The sequence below is a fragment of the Calypte anna genome, chromosome 2 (genome assembly GCF_003957555.1).
Source record: "Calypte anna isolate BGI_N300 chromosome 2, bCalAnn1_v1.p, whole genome shotgun sequence".
Classification (NCBI taxonomy): domain Eukaryota; kingdom Metazoa; phylum Chordata; class Aves; order Apodiformes; family Trochilidae; genus Calypte; species Calypte anna.
In genome coordinates this window covers 114,731,333-114,747,192 of record NC_044245.1, presented here as the reverse complement: position 1 = coordinate 114,747,192, position 15,860 = coordinate 114,731,333, and the positions used below count along the sequence as shown (strand labels likewise).

The 15,860-nt window shown below is 38.7% G+C and overlaps 1 protein-coding gene across 1 annotated transcript in view; it reads right to left on the bottom strand.

Annotated features, from left to right (window-relative positions):
- The window catches only part of CLVS1 (clavesin 1), a 94,528-nt gene extending 81,355 nt beyond the window's left edge, over nt 1–13,173 (bottom strand). The window contains 2 exon segments of the mRNA XM_008492192.2: nt 12,718–13,115; nt 13,117–13,173. Coding sequence (XP_008490414.1) covers nt 12,718–13,115; nt 13,117–13,173 — 455 coding nt within the window.
- Between the last annotated feature and the right edge of the window lie 2,687 nt (nt 13,174–15,860).

The window sequence follows — 15,860 nt, the reverse complement described above, 5'->3', positions numbered from 1 at the left end:
GAGCAACTCCAGACTTCATGTTTTTTCCCCTCTGACCTGACAAAAGCCTTCATAACTCCCTTGCTTTGAGTTGACTTAGATCTGGTTTGTTTTTTGCAATTTTTCTACTAATCAACAATGTTTAGCAGTCAAGTAAATGCATGTTTTCATCTCTGCACAAGTATGATAAACCATACAGTACTTAGGCAAATATTTATTTTAAAGCATATTAATAGTCTCATTGCTGGATTTTGTCACCGCAGTGGAATTTGTTGGGGTTGCTCATAGGCAAATGTGTGTATACACACTACTAAATTAGACATTATTGAAAAAAACTATTATTCTTTGTCTTCCTGGTATTTGGAAAATGATGACTCCTTTAATGTGTAAGTTTCTGAAAGAATTAGATAAGGAAGTTCCTGGGCTTCAGCCATGCAATCTGCTAATTCATAGTTTCATGAAAGTTGGAAAACAGACTTATAATTCACCTATTCTCATCTAGTTATGTGCAATAATTTTCTTAAGGGCCCCACAACAAGACCAAAGGCATTTTTCATTCCAGAAACAGGAAACTACAAGACATAGGACAGCACTGGAAGACCTTGCATATGCAGGACATTGCTGAAAACCTTTGTCCCCTCAGCCTGGTCACAGCACTTTACCCCTGAACTCTGATGCTCTTCCAGTCCCAGCCAGAGCCTCTCCTCAGAGGACCCAGATAGTCAAGGTGCTGAGACATAAATCTTGATATATATATATGCTGAGATATAAATGTATATGCTGAGATGTAAGTTGATATATATATATATATGCTGAGATATAAGTGTCTTCTGATGCTGGCATTTATTCCAGGATAGCTATTTCATTTTTTTTCCTTTGCTTTCTTTTCTATTATCCTGCCTTTTTCAAACTGAAGCAATTCAACACATGTAGAAAAGAGTATTGCCCATGGTTTATGTGTCCTCCTTATTTGCTCAGCACCACCAGCCTGGCAAATGATTGTTTTCTCAATATAGAATTAGCATAGTAACAAGTCTCATTTGCTGGGTACTTCAGGACAAGAAAATAGCAATTTTTAAATTGAAGATGCATTTGTAGACATTTCTCCTGAGCCATAGCCTAGACCAGGCTGAGGTGGCAGTCAAGAGATTTATTTTCCACCACACGCTTGGGAGATGTAGAGACAAAAAAGCAAACAAAAGGGTTTGTCCTTACCACTTGGTGGAAGGGCTGCACAGGACTGTGTCTGTGGGTCATGGTGAGAGGCATTTCAGATTTCCTTTTATATTTTTCAGGAAGTAGGATTAAAGAAGACCTTGTTCTCAAGGCAGTGGTGTGACAAGTAGGAAACATTGAGTTATTTCTTCCTTGTGTCACTGATTTACTCTCTGACTGTGTTCAGTCCCTGTGAGCCCGTCCATCACTCTCAGGGTGTACTCCTGCCTCACGATGCAGCTGCAAGCTGCCTGACACTTCCTTGCAGCTCCTGGGAGCCCCCAGGGACCCACCTACCAGCTGACACTCTTCTTCATTTAGGGAAGTTACTCAGTGCTTCTTTTCTGTTGTCCATTTAGATTGCAGAATTTCTGGGGATGGGATTAGGCCTTACTTTATTTTTTCATCCAAGTGTGCTAGGACCTGGGTTAGGGCTGATAGCAAAAACCAAACAAATTTGACATGCAAAACTGGTTTGGTTGTTGGTGATCACAAACTAATCAGTATTAGGGCAATGTCCTTTTAGATATATCATGCCATAAGCAGTCACCCAGCACAACAGCCATGGTCTGGATTGACTGGGCATGGGTTTTGTGAAGCTGCATTTAAAGGTTGTGGATGTAACCACTTGCATTTTATTATATTTGACAATTGCCTGTAGGTTACCTCTCTGCATTATATGATGATATAAATTTTGCTATTCACTGCCTTTCTCTGTCTCTAGTGCAGTTGAATGAGGCAACTCAGTAAATTCCTTAAGTTCAAACCCCCTCTCAGACAGTCAGTATTTCTAGCTTGGTAAGTCAAACAGTATTCAAGAACAAAGTTTAATGCCCTGGAGATAAGACGCTCAGCTGTACCAGAGCAGTCTCAGAGTGTACTTCAGAGTTACCATGAAGGTGGCTTCACACAAATTATATTTTCTTGGATGCGTGGATGTGGCTGCTGGGTGGCAAGGCCAGCCACATTTTCTTCTGAACTTCCCCTTGTGCAGCTTTATTCCATTTCCTCATGTCCTGTCACTGGCCTCTAGAAATGATATCAGCACCTTCCTCTGCACTGCCCCCCTGGAAGAAGACTTTGATGAGGTCACCCCTCAGCCTCCTCTTCTCCAAGCTGAACAGATACAGTGACCTCACCCACTCCTTGTAAATCTTGCTCTCAGGACTTTCCATCATCTTGGTCATCCCGCTCACTAAAAATTTTGTGTCTTTCTTGTTTTGGAGGTACCCAAAACTGCACACAGTTCTTGATGTGGGGTTGCACAGTGCAGTATGCAGTGGGGTAATCACCTCCCTCTACCATCCAGCATAGCACAGCTCCAAGACGCTGTTGTCCCTTTTGATTTTCAGGAGACACTGTTGACTCATATTCAACTTTCCATCAACCCAGACCCCCGGATTCCTTTCTGCAGGGCTGCTCTGCAGACTCTCACCCCCTGCTTTGTACATATGATCAGGATTACCCCGTCCCAGGTGGAGAATCCAACACTTCCTCTTGCTATATTTCATATGGTTGCTGATTTCCCAGATCTCTTGGCTATCCAGATCTCTCTGTAAGACCTCTCTGTCCTCAAGAGAGTCCACAGCTCCTCCTAGTTTAGTGTCCTCGTCAAACTTAATGTACATTTGACTCCTGCATCCAGATTATTTATAAAAACATTAAAGAGCACCGACCCTAGAACAAAGCCCTGGGGAACCTCATTGGTGAGTGACTTCCAACCTGATGTAACCCCATGGACTATAACTTTCTGAGCCTGACCCATCAGCCAATTGCTAACCCAATGTATTATGCACTTGTGTAGCTGCATGCTGGACATTTATTTATCCAGAAGGGTTCTGTGACAGTATAAAAAGCTATTCTAAAATCCAAAAAGCCCACATGTACTTGCCTCCTTTGGTCAATTAGATAGGTGACCTTTGCATGACAGGAAATTATTTCTTAAGCATTAAATTGTATATATTTTCTTAAATTGCAAGATAGCTTAAAGCACCTTCTGAGTTTATCCTCTTCAGAGGCTTCTGGCACAGCTAAATGAATCTTATAAATAGGAGATAAGAAGTGATCTGACAGCATTTCATACACTTCTTGTACTGAATCCTCGTAAGTACTCCTATTTTGTCTCTGACTTCTTCAGTAAAAAATACAGTGATGAGAACTCCAGAGTGCCTTCATTAACTGTTCAGATCCAGAATCACTTAATTCTTGCAAAACGTTCTCTAATTTTCAGGAATCTAATTTTTCCTAAGATTACTTAGTTTGCTTTTATTTTATATTCCCATCCCCAAGGAAATGGGTAACTTTTCACTGCTTTTTTTGGTATTAAGATGAAATTTTATATATTGGAAGACTTCTATCCTATGTCTTACTGTCTTCAACTTTTATTAGACTGTTATATTTTCCAGACTTCTTTTTTTACTATTCTTTTTAGCTGAGTTTTGCCTCCAGTGCTATGGCCGAGGTTATTGGTCAGCTGAGGTGAGTAGAGGTGAATAACTTCTGTTGTTCTGCCATCAATATTCCTGTAACACAGCTCAGGGACACTGCTGGTATCACATTACTATATCATTGCATTTGTAGTCCATCATTGATCCCCCAAATCCTGTTGTGCTCCCTCAGTATTTTCTCCACTAATAAGCCATTAGTACCTTATTTAACAAAACAAGAGGAGGAAAATCCCAGAGATGAACATGTGAACCAGTACTAAACCAGTAATGGCTGCTAAGTCTGATGCCTCACAGGGTTCCTTGGCTTTTAACATGGAGTCTACATCTGACATTCCTCTTTTGGAAGTAAACCCCCAAATGATCCTGGATTACTTTTAAATGAATCATATAAAATGTTTTCCAAAAGAAAGTGAATGTGTATACATTTTAGCAGAGAATAATAATAAGATGCTGAAAAAAAGGAAAGGCATTCATTGGCAGCTACAGCATACACAAATTGCCATTTCCCCCAGACTTTCAAAGCTCTTTTATTCAAACAGAATTGAAGGCTTTATCAGAGTGAAACTGAATTTAAATTACAGCAGCTAGCTAGAAGTGGCTTATATGTAAATGAGAACCTAGGAAATGGAAAGCTTTCCTACTGTCTCTCCCTAGGTCAGAGTTTATTCCTCCTCCTTTTTTAATCTCAGTTCTATAATGAATATTGCAGTGCATTTGGAAGCCAGATTTTTCAGCACTCTTTCGATATAAATCACATTTCTCCTTTTGTACTAACACAACAGACAAGCAGGATTATCCCTGGGAAAACATAACAATGCATTCTTATTCAGAAGCCTCACACAGTGAGAACAGCTTCGAGGATCACAGATCCAAGATAATAGGAGAGGATGGAGATGCCTTAGATAAGGTTGTCACATTCTGAAGTGGATTTCCCTGGTTGGAAATATCTGTATGAAAAACATTCTGTGTGCTAACACATACCCTAGCACTCCAAAGGACTACAGGCACCACATATATTCTGTAGATTGGTCTGCATATTTTACACATGAGTGGCATCTTTTTGATTTGCTGTAAAGAGAAGCCAAAAGAAAGGAAAGAGTGAAAGGTTTAGTGATGTCAAGGGGCCAGCATTTTCCCAGTCACATGGTAGCATTGGTCTTGTGCTTGTTACCACTGGTTTATTTTTTTTTTTTCACTTGATTCATACCTAGATGTATGGAACACTGAAATGGTCTAAAACCAGAGGAGCTGAAACTATGGCTTTGTGGAAGGCAGCCCAGGACTCTGTATGGGAAAGAACAAGGAAGGCATGGGGATGGCTTGTAACTGGAACTCAGTGAAGAAAACCATATTAGTCTGAAAAGGTAAAAGAACAAAATCTGGAGCTTGATGTTTTGTTAGTTCAGGCCGTCAGCTGCATCCTCTGTAGAGTATGCAAAAGCATGTGCCTTCTAAAGTACATGTGAGAGTGGTTCTACTGGATCAGACCAAAGGTTCTTCTGTCCCCAAAGCCTTGTGATGATGATGGTCAGCAGCAGGTCCCTAACAAGGGGATTGGTATCAACGGCAGGTGAGTGAGGTTAAAATATAAAATATACCAATATGCCTCTGAAAAAACAAATATTTGTTATATAAATTGACAACTTCAAAAATAAGATAAGCAATATCTTAGAATCTCACAAATTCTAAGATTTATCTTAGATAAATCTTGAATTTTTTACCTCTCAATATGCATTAGGGCGTATTATATAGATAATCCATATATGTTTTTCAAATATATTGTTACTGATCATATAGCCTCATAACATTACTCTGTACTGTAATTTATACTGCCTATATGAAAGAAAACTGACACCATATGTTAATTCATGCACAGACACTGCCATCCCCTGCATGTCTGCAATGGAAAAGAGAAAAAGTGATAGCATCTTTCTATAAAGAAAAAACATCCAATTAAGATACTTGCATATTAGCTTTCCCTTAAAAATTGTTCTTAACTGATGCAAGTTTTCTCAGCATGGGCAGAAAATAGGCAGTCTCATGGGGCATAGTTCCAGCAGGAGGCTTAATAGGCTGAATTTGCCTTTTGTCCCCTGTTATAAATCCACCCTCCAAGAATTTTCTAGAGCTGAGATTATGATAGGCTGGGAGCAAGGAAAAGTTGCTTTTACTTCCCCTGTGGTTGCTGCACTTATTAGAAGTAAAAACTATAAGAGTGTAATGAAAATTTAATACAAAAAAATTCCTTTTCCTCAAGGAGTGATTCTATTTTCTTCTCTTTAGGAATCAAATCTCCAGTCATGGCATATATAAGATGTTCCACATGTTTTATTGGCTTACCCATGTCAAAAGAGGTGAAATATGTTCTGTGGAAGAGTTTTAACAACTCAAGTTTTAGGCTTGTTTATTGAAATATCTTTAAACTTACACCTTTTCCTCTGGCCTCCACCTTTGTCTGCTCTGTTAATTTTTAGCTACCTGTGTCAGACTGGTGCTTCTACAGCTTCCTTCCTCATATTATCAAGACCATCTCAGAGATACATAGTCAGTGAATTCCCATGGTGAAATCATGGCAACTGATGTCTCCCTTGTCCTCACCAAGGTGGACAAGCACCCTAAAGCAGGGTGACAGTGGTGGCAGGGTGGAATTAAACTCAGCATCCTGCTCAGAGGTTTCATGTTGCTCAGCACCCTCCACATCATGCACACCTTGATCCAATTTATGTTGTCCACTGTAATTCCTCTGGGATCACCCAGACTGCTAAGAGCAGCAATTCCCAAGCAGCCTTTGTGTTGCTTTGAGGGTGCTTCAAGTGCAGCTCAGCACCTGCCAGGGTGTGGTGAAAAATGTGACTGTTTTTCATACAAAATACTTATGGTTCAGAAGAAAGAGTCTAAAATAAATCATGGCCTGGGGAAATAATACATCATGAAATTATTAGAAATAACAAATTTCAAGTGTATTTAAGTATTCCAGCTAAATATATCTATTTTTTAATGCTTCTACTGTATGTAGCCTATTAAACAGGTAGTCAGAGAATTACATTTTTCCCTCCCTGAATCTCTGTAGACTGTTCATGTTGAAATGCATGAATTTTTCTTAGCTCCTTTTAATTGGATTGGTAAGTTAGCAACTGATCAGAATACCAGATATTTGGAAATTCTGATTTAGGAAAAGCTCCAATAAAAAATATTCTGATCTCTGCTTATGACATCTCACCTCAAAAAACTTCTATTTATAAGCACTTTCATTTATAGTTATCAGCTGTTGCCAGGGGTTAAAGGGACAAAGAGCCAAGTGAGATGTCATATTTTTTGGCTTCAAGCTATTCATATATCTATAAGAGATGTAACATTATAACAATGTTATTTTGTAGAACGTTTTGCAGATTTTCTTTTCTTCCACCCAGACATGAAATTTGCATCTTTTGAGGCAGAAGGAAGGGGTGAGTGTGTATGCACACGTGTGCACGTGTTTATTGTGTTTGTCTGCTTGCACGTGTGCAGTTTTCTTAATCTACTCTCCTTCCCTGCAGTTTATAAAGATTGTGGATTGGATTTGCCTTGTTTTCTCCACAGGAGGGAGGTAACCCAAAGACATTTTCAGGTTTGCATTTTGATTCCTTTTGTTACCCCTCAGGGGTACCCAGCTCCAGCAGTTCCCTGTCTCACCCACTGGCCTCATCCTTCTCAGCTCTTCAGTCAGCTCTCAGCCTGGCACATTCCACTCACCTTCTCTTCCCTCTCAATATGTTTTTTATTGCCTTACCCTCCTCCATTGATTTTTTTTCCCCTTTCAGTCAGGCTTGTCTTTTTCTGCAACATATACTTCATAACTTCCCCAGATGTTGTTTTTCTTTCTCTTTTCAGACATTTTCTCTCTTTTATTTGATTCCCTTCTCAGCCCTATCCAGGACTCTGCTTTGTGTAAGCCATCCTCCTGTCACTCATAAGGACTACACTGTCCTTCCTAAACACAATTTCTATAATAAATGGTACTAACTGTATTAATTTATTGCCTCCAAGGCAATTAAAACACTTCAAGACAGACATCCTTTTTTATTTCTTTGTCCAATGTTTAATTTGCACAACTGTTACTCCTTCAAATGACTATTCTGATTAAGCTTCCTCTGTTTCCCTGAATTCTGCTGCCATTTCAGACTAGCTCAGTAATGTAATAATGTAATAGGAATAATTTTTTAATGCAGTGTGCTTCCAGGTTGTTTACTGGTCACAGTAATGCTTGAACCACAACCTCAGCCTGTGTGGCTGTAAGAATCTCCCAGCACAGAAGCACTATCTCATAACCAAACACAAAGACTTGATGTGTAAAAATCACTCTGGTGGCAGAGCTGGCCCTATTTCAGCCATAATATCTCATAATAAACAGCTATGAGGATGTTATTGCCACAGTTTGCCTGTAGCAATAAAAGAGTCTCAACAGATGTTTATTCCTCCGTATTCTATTAAGCATCTGAGATTATCCTTGAAATATATTGGAATAATCAGCATTTGTGACATATTCATTTATACCATCAGGATCTGCTGATGATAATATCCTTGTAATTACACCACTATGAGCATTCTTAGCAAGTACATAATTTATTCTATTGTGATCCTTTAAAATATTTATAACTGTTGATTTACCATTATGTCAGAGTATTTCTTTGCCCTTTAGCCTATCTCAATACACTTCCCTACAGAATGGAAAGTATCTGGCATTTGAGATTCCTTGGTTAGATAATTTATGTGTAACAGCTGACTTGGGAATGCATGTTATAAACAAAGTAGCAGGTTTTTTTCCATCTGACTCACTGAATTTTTGAGCTATCTGACAGCTTCTAAGACACAACAGTCCAAACATGAAGACAGAAATTAATGATTGTCTTCTGCAAAAGGCAATGGGCAACCTTCTGCCCTCCTACCCCAAGACCCTGTTTGCAGAGGATCATCACACAACCTGCATGTCATGATAGGAGACAGTCCTTGTAGTGGCCCTCCATACAGAAATAAATTTTACTTTGGCTGAACAACCTTGAAGGAAATATCTTTACTTGGAAGATTAATGAGAACTTCTGCTGAATTACTTGTTCACCCAAATGCCCTATGTCCCAGCTGTATAAGCAGGATATATTAGAAGGCAGTGGCAGACCCAGGAAGAGCTGTGGTGGTTACTGGTGGCTTTCCTCAATCCAGCAGCAGAGATGTCACTCTGATCTGACCTCTTTAAAAGCTTCAGTTCCACTAGAGTTCCATCAGAGGACTTATAGATTAGATTTGGTGGGACTGATGAAATGAGAAAGTATAAGAAAGAGTATTCTTTATCCATCACATGACACATTTGCATTTATGTGAAATCCTAGTTTAGGTCTCGTCAAAATTGTACATTTTTCTGTACAGCTATGTTTGTTTTACTAACTGGGTTTTTTTTTTAAGATGCAAATTTAATTAAAAAAATTCCTGACAAGATCAGCTTAACACCCTTATCTGTCTTTATTCCTCCATGATTTCCACTGCAAAGTTAGGTGCTCTATAATCACTGGTATATGTGAAGCTGTTGTGGGTTTTAAATGAGCTCACACTTTGTGGATGGATTATTCTGCACCTCTTAGGACTGAGCTCTGATCAAAGGGAATGGTGGCCCTCCCTGCTTGGATTCTCTAGTATACAGTATTATAGGTCAAGATTTTTCTTTTCCCTCAGTGTGGCACTAATCTGATCTCTTTTTTTTTTATCTATCTGCTCATTTTCACTTATTCAATACCTCTGAAGTTTTCTGTTCTGTATCAGCTGTGACAAACATTAACTAACAGGTCCAAAATAGACTATGCAGGACCTAAAGAGAAAGTGATGGCATCATCTCTAATAAACCTGTCTAAAAATAGAGCAAAATTGAATCAATGCAGCACATGTTAAATGAATGAAAGCCTGGCACCATGTTAGATTTCAGCTACTGGTTTGGAGAAAAGAATTAACATTCCTCATGGTTTTTTTCTCAGACCTCAAGGAGGTTTTGGTCAAAAGAATAATCACCATCTTTTTCAGTGATGTGGAAGCAAAGATGAAATTCCCACCAGTGAACTTTGCAGATGTCACAAAACCCATGCAATGGTAATTGATGAGAAGGGCAGGTTTAGCTCTGCAGAAGAGCATGAATCACATGCTAGACCATGCTCACATGATGGGTGAGAATGTGTGACACATTTGCCAGTAGTGTGGTAAATTTGTATTTTAGGAAACAGGGACTTTGAAGCAGACATGAGAGGAACATGAGCTCAAAATGTGACAGAGTAGCTAAGAAAACAGTGACAATCTTACTTCTAGAAGCAGGGAATAAATACTGAGCAGAAGAGTGTGAGATGGTGTTACCATGTGATAGATTATCAGTGAAAGTTTGTATTCTGTTCATCTGTATGCACATCAGCAGAAATGCTAAAATGATAAGAAAGTTCCAGAAAAGAATGATGAAGAGCTATAGCAAGCTCCATAATTCTGAGTGAACAAGTTAAATCTATTTAAGTTTTGGTTGCATAAATATACTTCAAGACACAAAGCCAGTGCTCTAATTTTCAGAACATTATCTTTACTGTGAGTGCTGCCCACAAGCATGTTCTTTACCTTGTGGACAACACAAGGTTGTTTTGAGCTCAAGGAAAAGGGAGTTTGATATTTTTCCTTCATCATGGTTAAAATAGAACACGAGAATCACTGCTATTTATTGCTAATGTACTATCTTCTTGTTGCCTGACAGTAACATTCTCTGCAGAGCTGTCCCCTCAGTGAATTCAAAAGCAGATTAAAGGATGATGTGGTCAGGACACAAAAGTGCAAACAAGGGAAGCTGTCATATTTCTGTGGTCTATTAATCTAACTCAATTCAGCAGCTGGAAGATGAAACTGAAAACATTGAGATTGGAAATTAAAACCTAATTTTCTAGAGATGTTAGATCTATTAACTACATTCTGAAAGCTCACATGGAAGTTCTATCTTTGAAACAGGGAAACCCTTAAAAACATCTTGGATCTGATTTGTCCAATTAATCACATTATACAAATACTGATATTTCCTTCTAAAAAATGAATATATTGAACCAAGAGGATTTGAGGCTGCTTCTGCCTCCTGGACTTATGATCCCTACAGCCACCATATTGCCAGGAATATAAATGGGAAGAATGTCTGGACTAAAAATCAGTTTATGAGTTATAGAATACTGTTCCAAATCATTGTCGCACTTGCAGGAATAAAAAGCTCAAAGACACAATACTTCTTGTCTTTGCATCCATGGGGAAGTTGAGTTTCAGTGGCTGAAGGCAAAATTTGCTTGTGATTTTTAATTTCACTGAGGAGTCTAGGAAAATATATACTACGCTATTCCCCTTGGCCTTACTTCTTCAAAGGAAAAATTATATTTTTCAGAAACAAGGTATCTTGCATGTAGTGTATCATGCTCACTTTGGCTTTGCGCACACACACACACACACACACACACATATACACATATACGTGGATGCATAGTAAAGGACTTGCAGAAAATTTGAGGCAGAATGTGGAAGGAATCGAGGTTCTGTCAAAATCACAGTGCAGTAGCCTTAGATGGCAGCTTTCTCAGTCTTTTAAGAGCAGGACTTAATGTAAGAGGTTAATCACAAGGATTCATTTTGTTGAGGGATCAGAAATCCAAAGCTGGCTCTGCATAATACCTAAATCCCTTAATGCAACCAGCAGAACCACAGTGTTACTGTCCTCTAAAGCTGATACTTTCCATTAATTCAAGATACCTGTTTACTTATGTCTCTTTTCAGGCCAATTACTACAGGACGGGTTTTGTGGCTGGAAGAAAGGCAAGCTGACAGTTCCGAAAGTCAGGAGATAAACTGCTGCCCACCTTGTAATCAATAAGACTTTTAGCACTGCCTTCAGTTCTGCATTTTGCCAAATATTTGTGCTTATGCGAAATTACATTTCTGCAGCTTTTGCATTTTCAGATGCAAAGGATAATTAGAAACACTTCTGAACTCCATTTTCAGATTGAAAAACTAATAACATGAAAAACTGCAGGCATATGCATATTGTTCTCAAATAATTTCTACAATATGATTTCAAAGCTCGAATCTATTGACTCCTAAGGATGAGATGTTTTCATGGATAACTTCAGACTGTGCCCAACAAAATCCTACCTGGAACCCATCAGAATTTATGATAGTAAAAATCTGGATAGGAATTTTGTTCTTCGATCTGATTTTTATAAAAAAATCAGCACATGGAAATCCTACAGCTGATTACATTGTTCCATCTCACTGTGGAGGCAGGGAAAGTGGAATGGAACAACTTCTCACAAAGAGGGTAATGTGAATATGATATTCCTGGACTAGACCCTTTTCTCTTTACCATTTCCAATAGTTAGTGAAAGCTGACTAATCACATTGACATTGAAGGACATCATCTTATATTAATAGCTGGGAGATATCTTTGTTCCTACAGTTTTGTAAAGAAATGACCCGAACGGAAAATCCTCTTTTCAAGAATCTCCAATTTATCAGACTATCAATCATATACTGATCAGAGTATGAAGAAATTACAATGCAGTTTGTGGAAATCTTATAACACAGTCTATAATTCCTGAAATGGTTAAATAAAAATTTAAAATTATCTGCTAAGAATTCTGGAGACAGAGTAGATATGGTCAGTTCCTTATGCACCAGAAGAGCTATGAGAACCCCCATGTGTTTTGAGACATTTGCTTTTTGTCAGCCCATTTGGCTAGTCTGAGATATTACTGAAGCAATTATAAAATAGGTATTAATGTATTTTTAGCAAACAGCACTATCTGGCTAAAACCTGGAAGAATTTATGGAAAAAAACATGGTCTACTCATCTGACACCTTTATCTCTCAATGGTGTTATGCCTGAAGAATGGGAGGGAATCAGATTAGAAGAAATGTTTAGTGAAATGGACTCATGGTTATAAAGTATTTTGCTGGAAATGACCTTGCTGCTTCAAGTGTGGTCATAAATATTCTGTTACAAGTTTAGTGTGAGTATATGCAAAAAGATAAGGACACTATCTACATTTACCTACTCTGATCCCAGTTGGCTGCAAAAAGCAGAAGAATCTTCCTGCCACAGTGGTCACGATTTTCCAGTACTCCTGGGAACCCATCTGTGAGAGCCCGTTTGATTCCTGGATCATCAGCCTTGAAGTTCTTGAACATATCCAGATTTAATTGGCGGTACTGGAAGTACTGAGCCAGCAGTCTGAAGGCCTCAGTTTGGTGAAACTTTCTGGCTCGGAGAAATCTCAAGATGAAGGCATCATCTGTACGTAAAAACCCTATGTCAGGTCTTGTGATGATCATATCCCTGACTTGCTGGATATCCTGATGCAAAATATCTGGGTTTTCATTCAGTTCCAGGCGAGCTTTCTCTATTGTCTCTGGACTAAGTCCAGCTTGTAAATGGGTCATCTCTGCAAAAATCTCTTTTCCAAATCTTTAACTTCAGATGCTTTAGTAGGAGAAGTGCTGATCCCATTCAATTGTTGGGCTGCTGTGGGCAGGAGCCATTCAGAAACTATTTGCTATCAAGCCAATATTTCACAAATGAAAGTGAAGAGATTTTCTTATTCTTGCACAAAGAGTAACAGGCAATTCACTGGCAGTATAATCCATCCAAGGGAAAGTGTTGTTTATTCCATCACATACTAAAAGAAAAAGCAAATACATAAAAGAAAGATCAAATACATATATAAAGCTTACACAAACACATTTCTGAACTTTATATAACAATAAAACTGTTCTGTGTGCTTCAGATGTATGAGAATAGACATCAAATAATTTCAGAATGGGTGCATTTAATATAAGGCAATCACTGACACCTTGAATGTATATATTTAAGCTTTCAGAAAGGCAATCTGATTGACAATTAATACTAAGATGTATCAACTTCCTGTTAGAATATAACTTGCAAAGCTGTCTTATAGAAGTGTGGGAGTTCTGGTACCCTGCAACTTCAAGCCCAGGATGACTGAAAAAAAAAGTAAGAGTCCTTTTTTTGCCACCCCTTACAGGAGCTATATTTCAGTTTCCTAATTATTCAGATTCACTTATCATAATAAGCATTACAACTGATTTAGTTGACTTTATCACCCATACTATCAGCTTTTAGCTTTCCTATCTGATTGTGAAACTACTTAAAAAAACCCCACAATATCACCAATATCAGGAGTATTTTCCAGTTGGTAAACCTCACTGAAAATATTTCCCATGGAGAATTGATACATCATCATAGGAATCTTCACATGTATAAAGTGTTTGATGAATCTAATTTGACAGGATTGGTGTTTTAGTCAGAAAGAGATGTATGTTATCCCAAATTCTTTTTTTCTAGTGTCTTGTAGCTTTCCTGAATGCATAGTTCTGAATTTCATTTGCTTTCCTGTATTTCACCTAGAATTTTTTTTAGAAGCATTAAAAGAAAAGATGCTTAAGCTGTTATGTCTGAGCAAAACGGTACAGTGAATCTCTCACATTTCAGTGACATAATGAGCAAGAGGCTGTCACCAAAGTCTGTGTAGTTACACTTGTGTGAAATAAGATCAAGGTCTGCCCCAGTATGAAATGTGTGTGAAGAAAAGATCAAGATCCATCCAATTTTTCAGTTATCACAAAAACAGACACGCAAATAAAAAACCCCACTGCTTAACTGATCTCCCTCTATTTCTTATTTCTTAACAAGTAAAAATTTGTTTAAAAATTAAAAAGGAATCCCTCAGTGAAAGACATGCTTAATTGTATTTGAAGATAGCTGTTTGGAAAGTTATGAATTATTTATAGAAAAACAACCATTCCACTCAGCTTCTCCCCTGGGTTCAGCATTCTCATATCAAACAAAGGGGACAGCAGCAGTCAGGTCATTTCTTCATCCAGGAGCTGCTCAAAGTTACATTGCAGGAGCTGGAAGTCAATCAGCACAAGCTCCCTGTTTTGTGAGCTTGAATGTCATTGATAAAAACCTTACATTGTAGATATCACAGCTGCAGCTCTGGGATGAGATCCCAAAATTTGAATACTGAAATCCAAGTTTCTGCACACTTGCTTGAAGGGCATTTGTGGTGGGAGATAAGCTTTTCATTCAACAGCCATGTGCATTAGAGTTGTCCTGTGGGTTTGTTAAGCAGCCTCTCACTATGTGAACTGTAGAGCTGGAGTTAGGAATAGCTACCTGCAGGGCAGCATAAGTACTGATTCATCCACCTGGGAAAATGGGAAAAGGCAGAGCCTGGAGGAGAGAAGGCCCCTGACAAATCACTACAGTGTGCAAATTGCTCCAGAAAAACAAGCCCGAAAGTTTTGAAGGGGTAATCTACAGGTGAGGGGTATGCAGTTCTTGAAAAAATGAGAGTTGGTGGATTTCAAACATAAAAATGAAGTAACAGTTGTTTGCTTCCCTCTCAGCTTCATTAAACCAAACTAGTATAGCTCCAACAACATCAACTGAATTTGCACTCATGTAAAATTGATGTAGGCCATGGGAAAATCAGGCCCTTATTTTGTGCTTAAGATCTCAAATTAATGGTGGTATTAGCATTTTCTTGCATAAATCATGTTTTCAGTTACAATTGCCCCTGTGAGCTTGTTAGGGGAGCTCTGTGTGCTTAAGTGTGACACTGCCACTGGGGGAGTGTGGTGCAATGATTGGTTCTTTCACTAGTTTTAATAGTAAAACACAGCCTAAGGAGGCTGGTTGTACTCCAGGGTGGTTAGCAGAGGGGTAGAAGCAAAGAGTTTATCTGAGGTCTGCATCATCTCTGGTTCAGGGTTTAGTATGAATTCAAACACATTTGGGACTTGCTTGACTTAGAATTATGAAATCATAAAAACACAGATTGCTTTTGCTTGGAAAGGACCTTGAAAGATCAACCAGTCCAGATCCCCTGCAAAGAGCCAGGGCATCTTCTACTGGATCATGTTGCTCAAAGCCCCATCCAACCTGACCTTGTACACTTCCAGGGATGGGGCAGCCACAGCTTCTCTGGGCAACCTGTTCCAGTGTCTCAGCACCCTCACAGAAAATAATTTCTTCTTTGTATCCTACCTAAATTTATCATTTTCCAGTTTTAAATCATTAACCCTTGCCCTATCACTGCAGACCCTGGTAAAGTCTCTCTCCACCTTTCTTATAAGCCTCCTTTAAATACCTAAAGGCTGCAATAAGGTGTC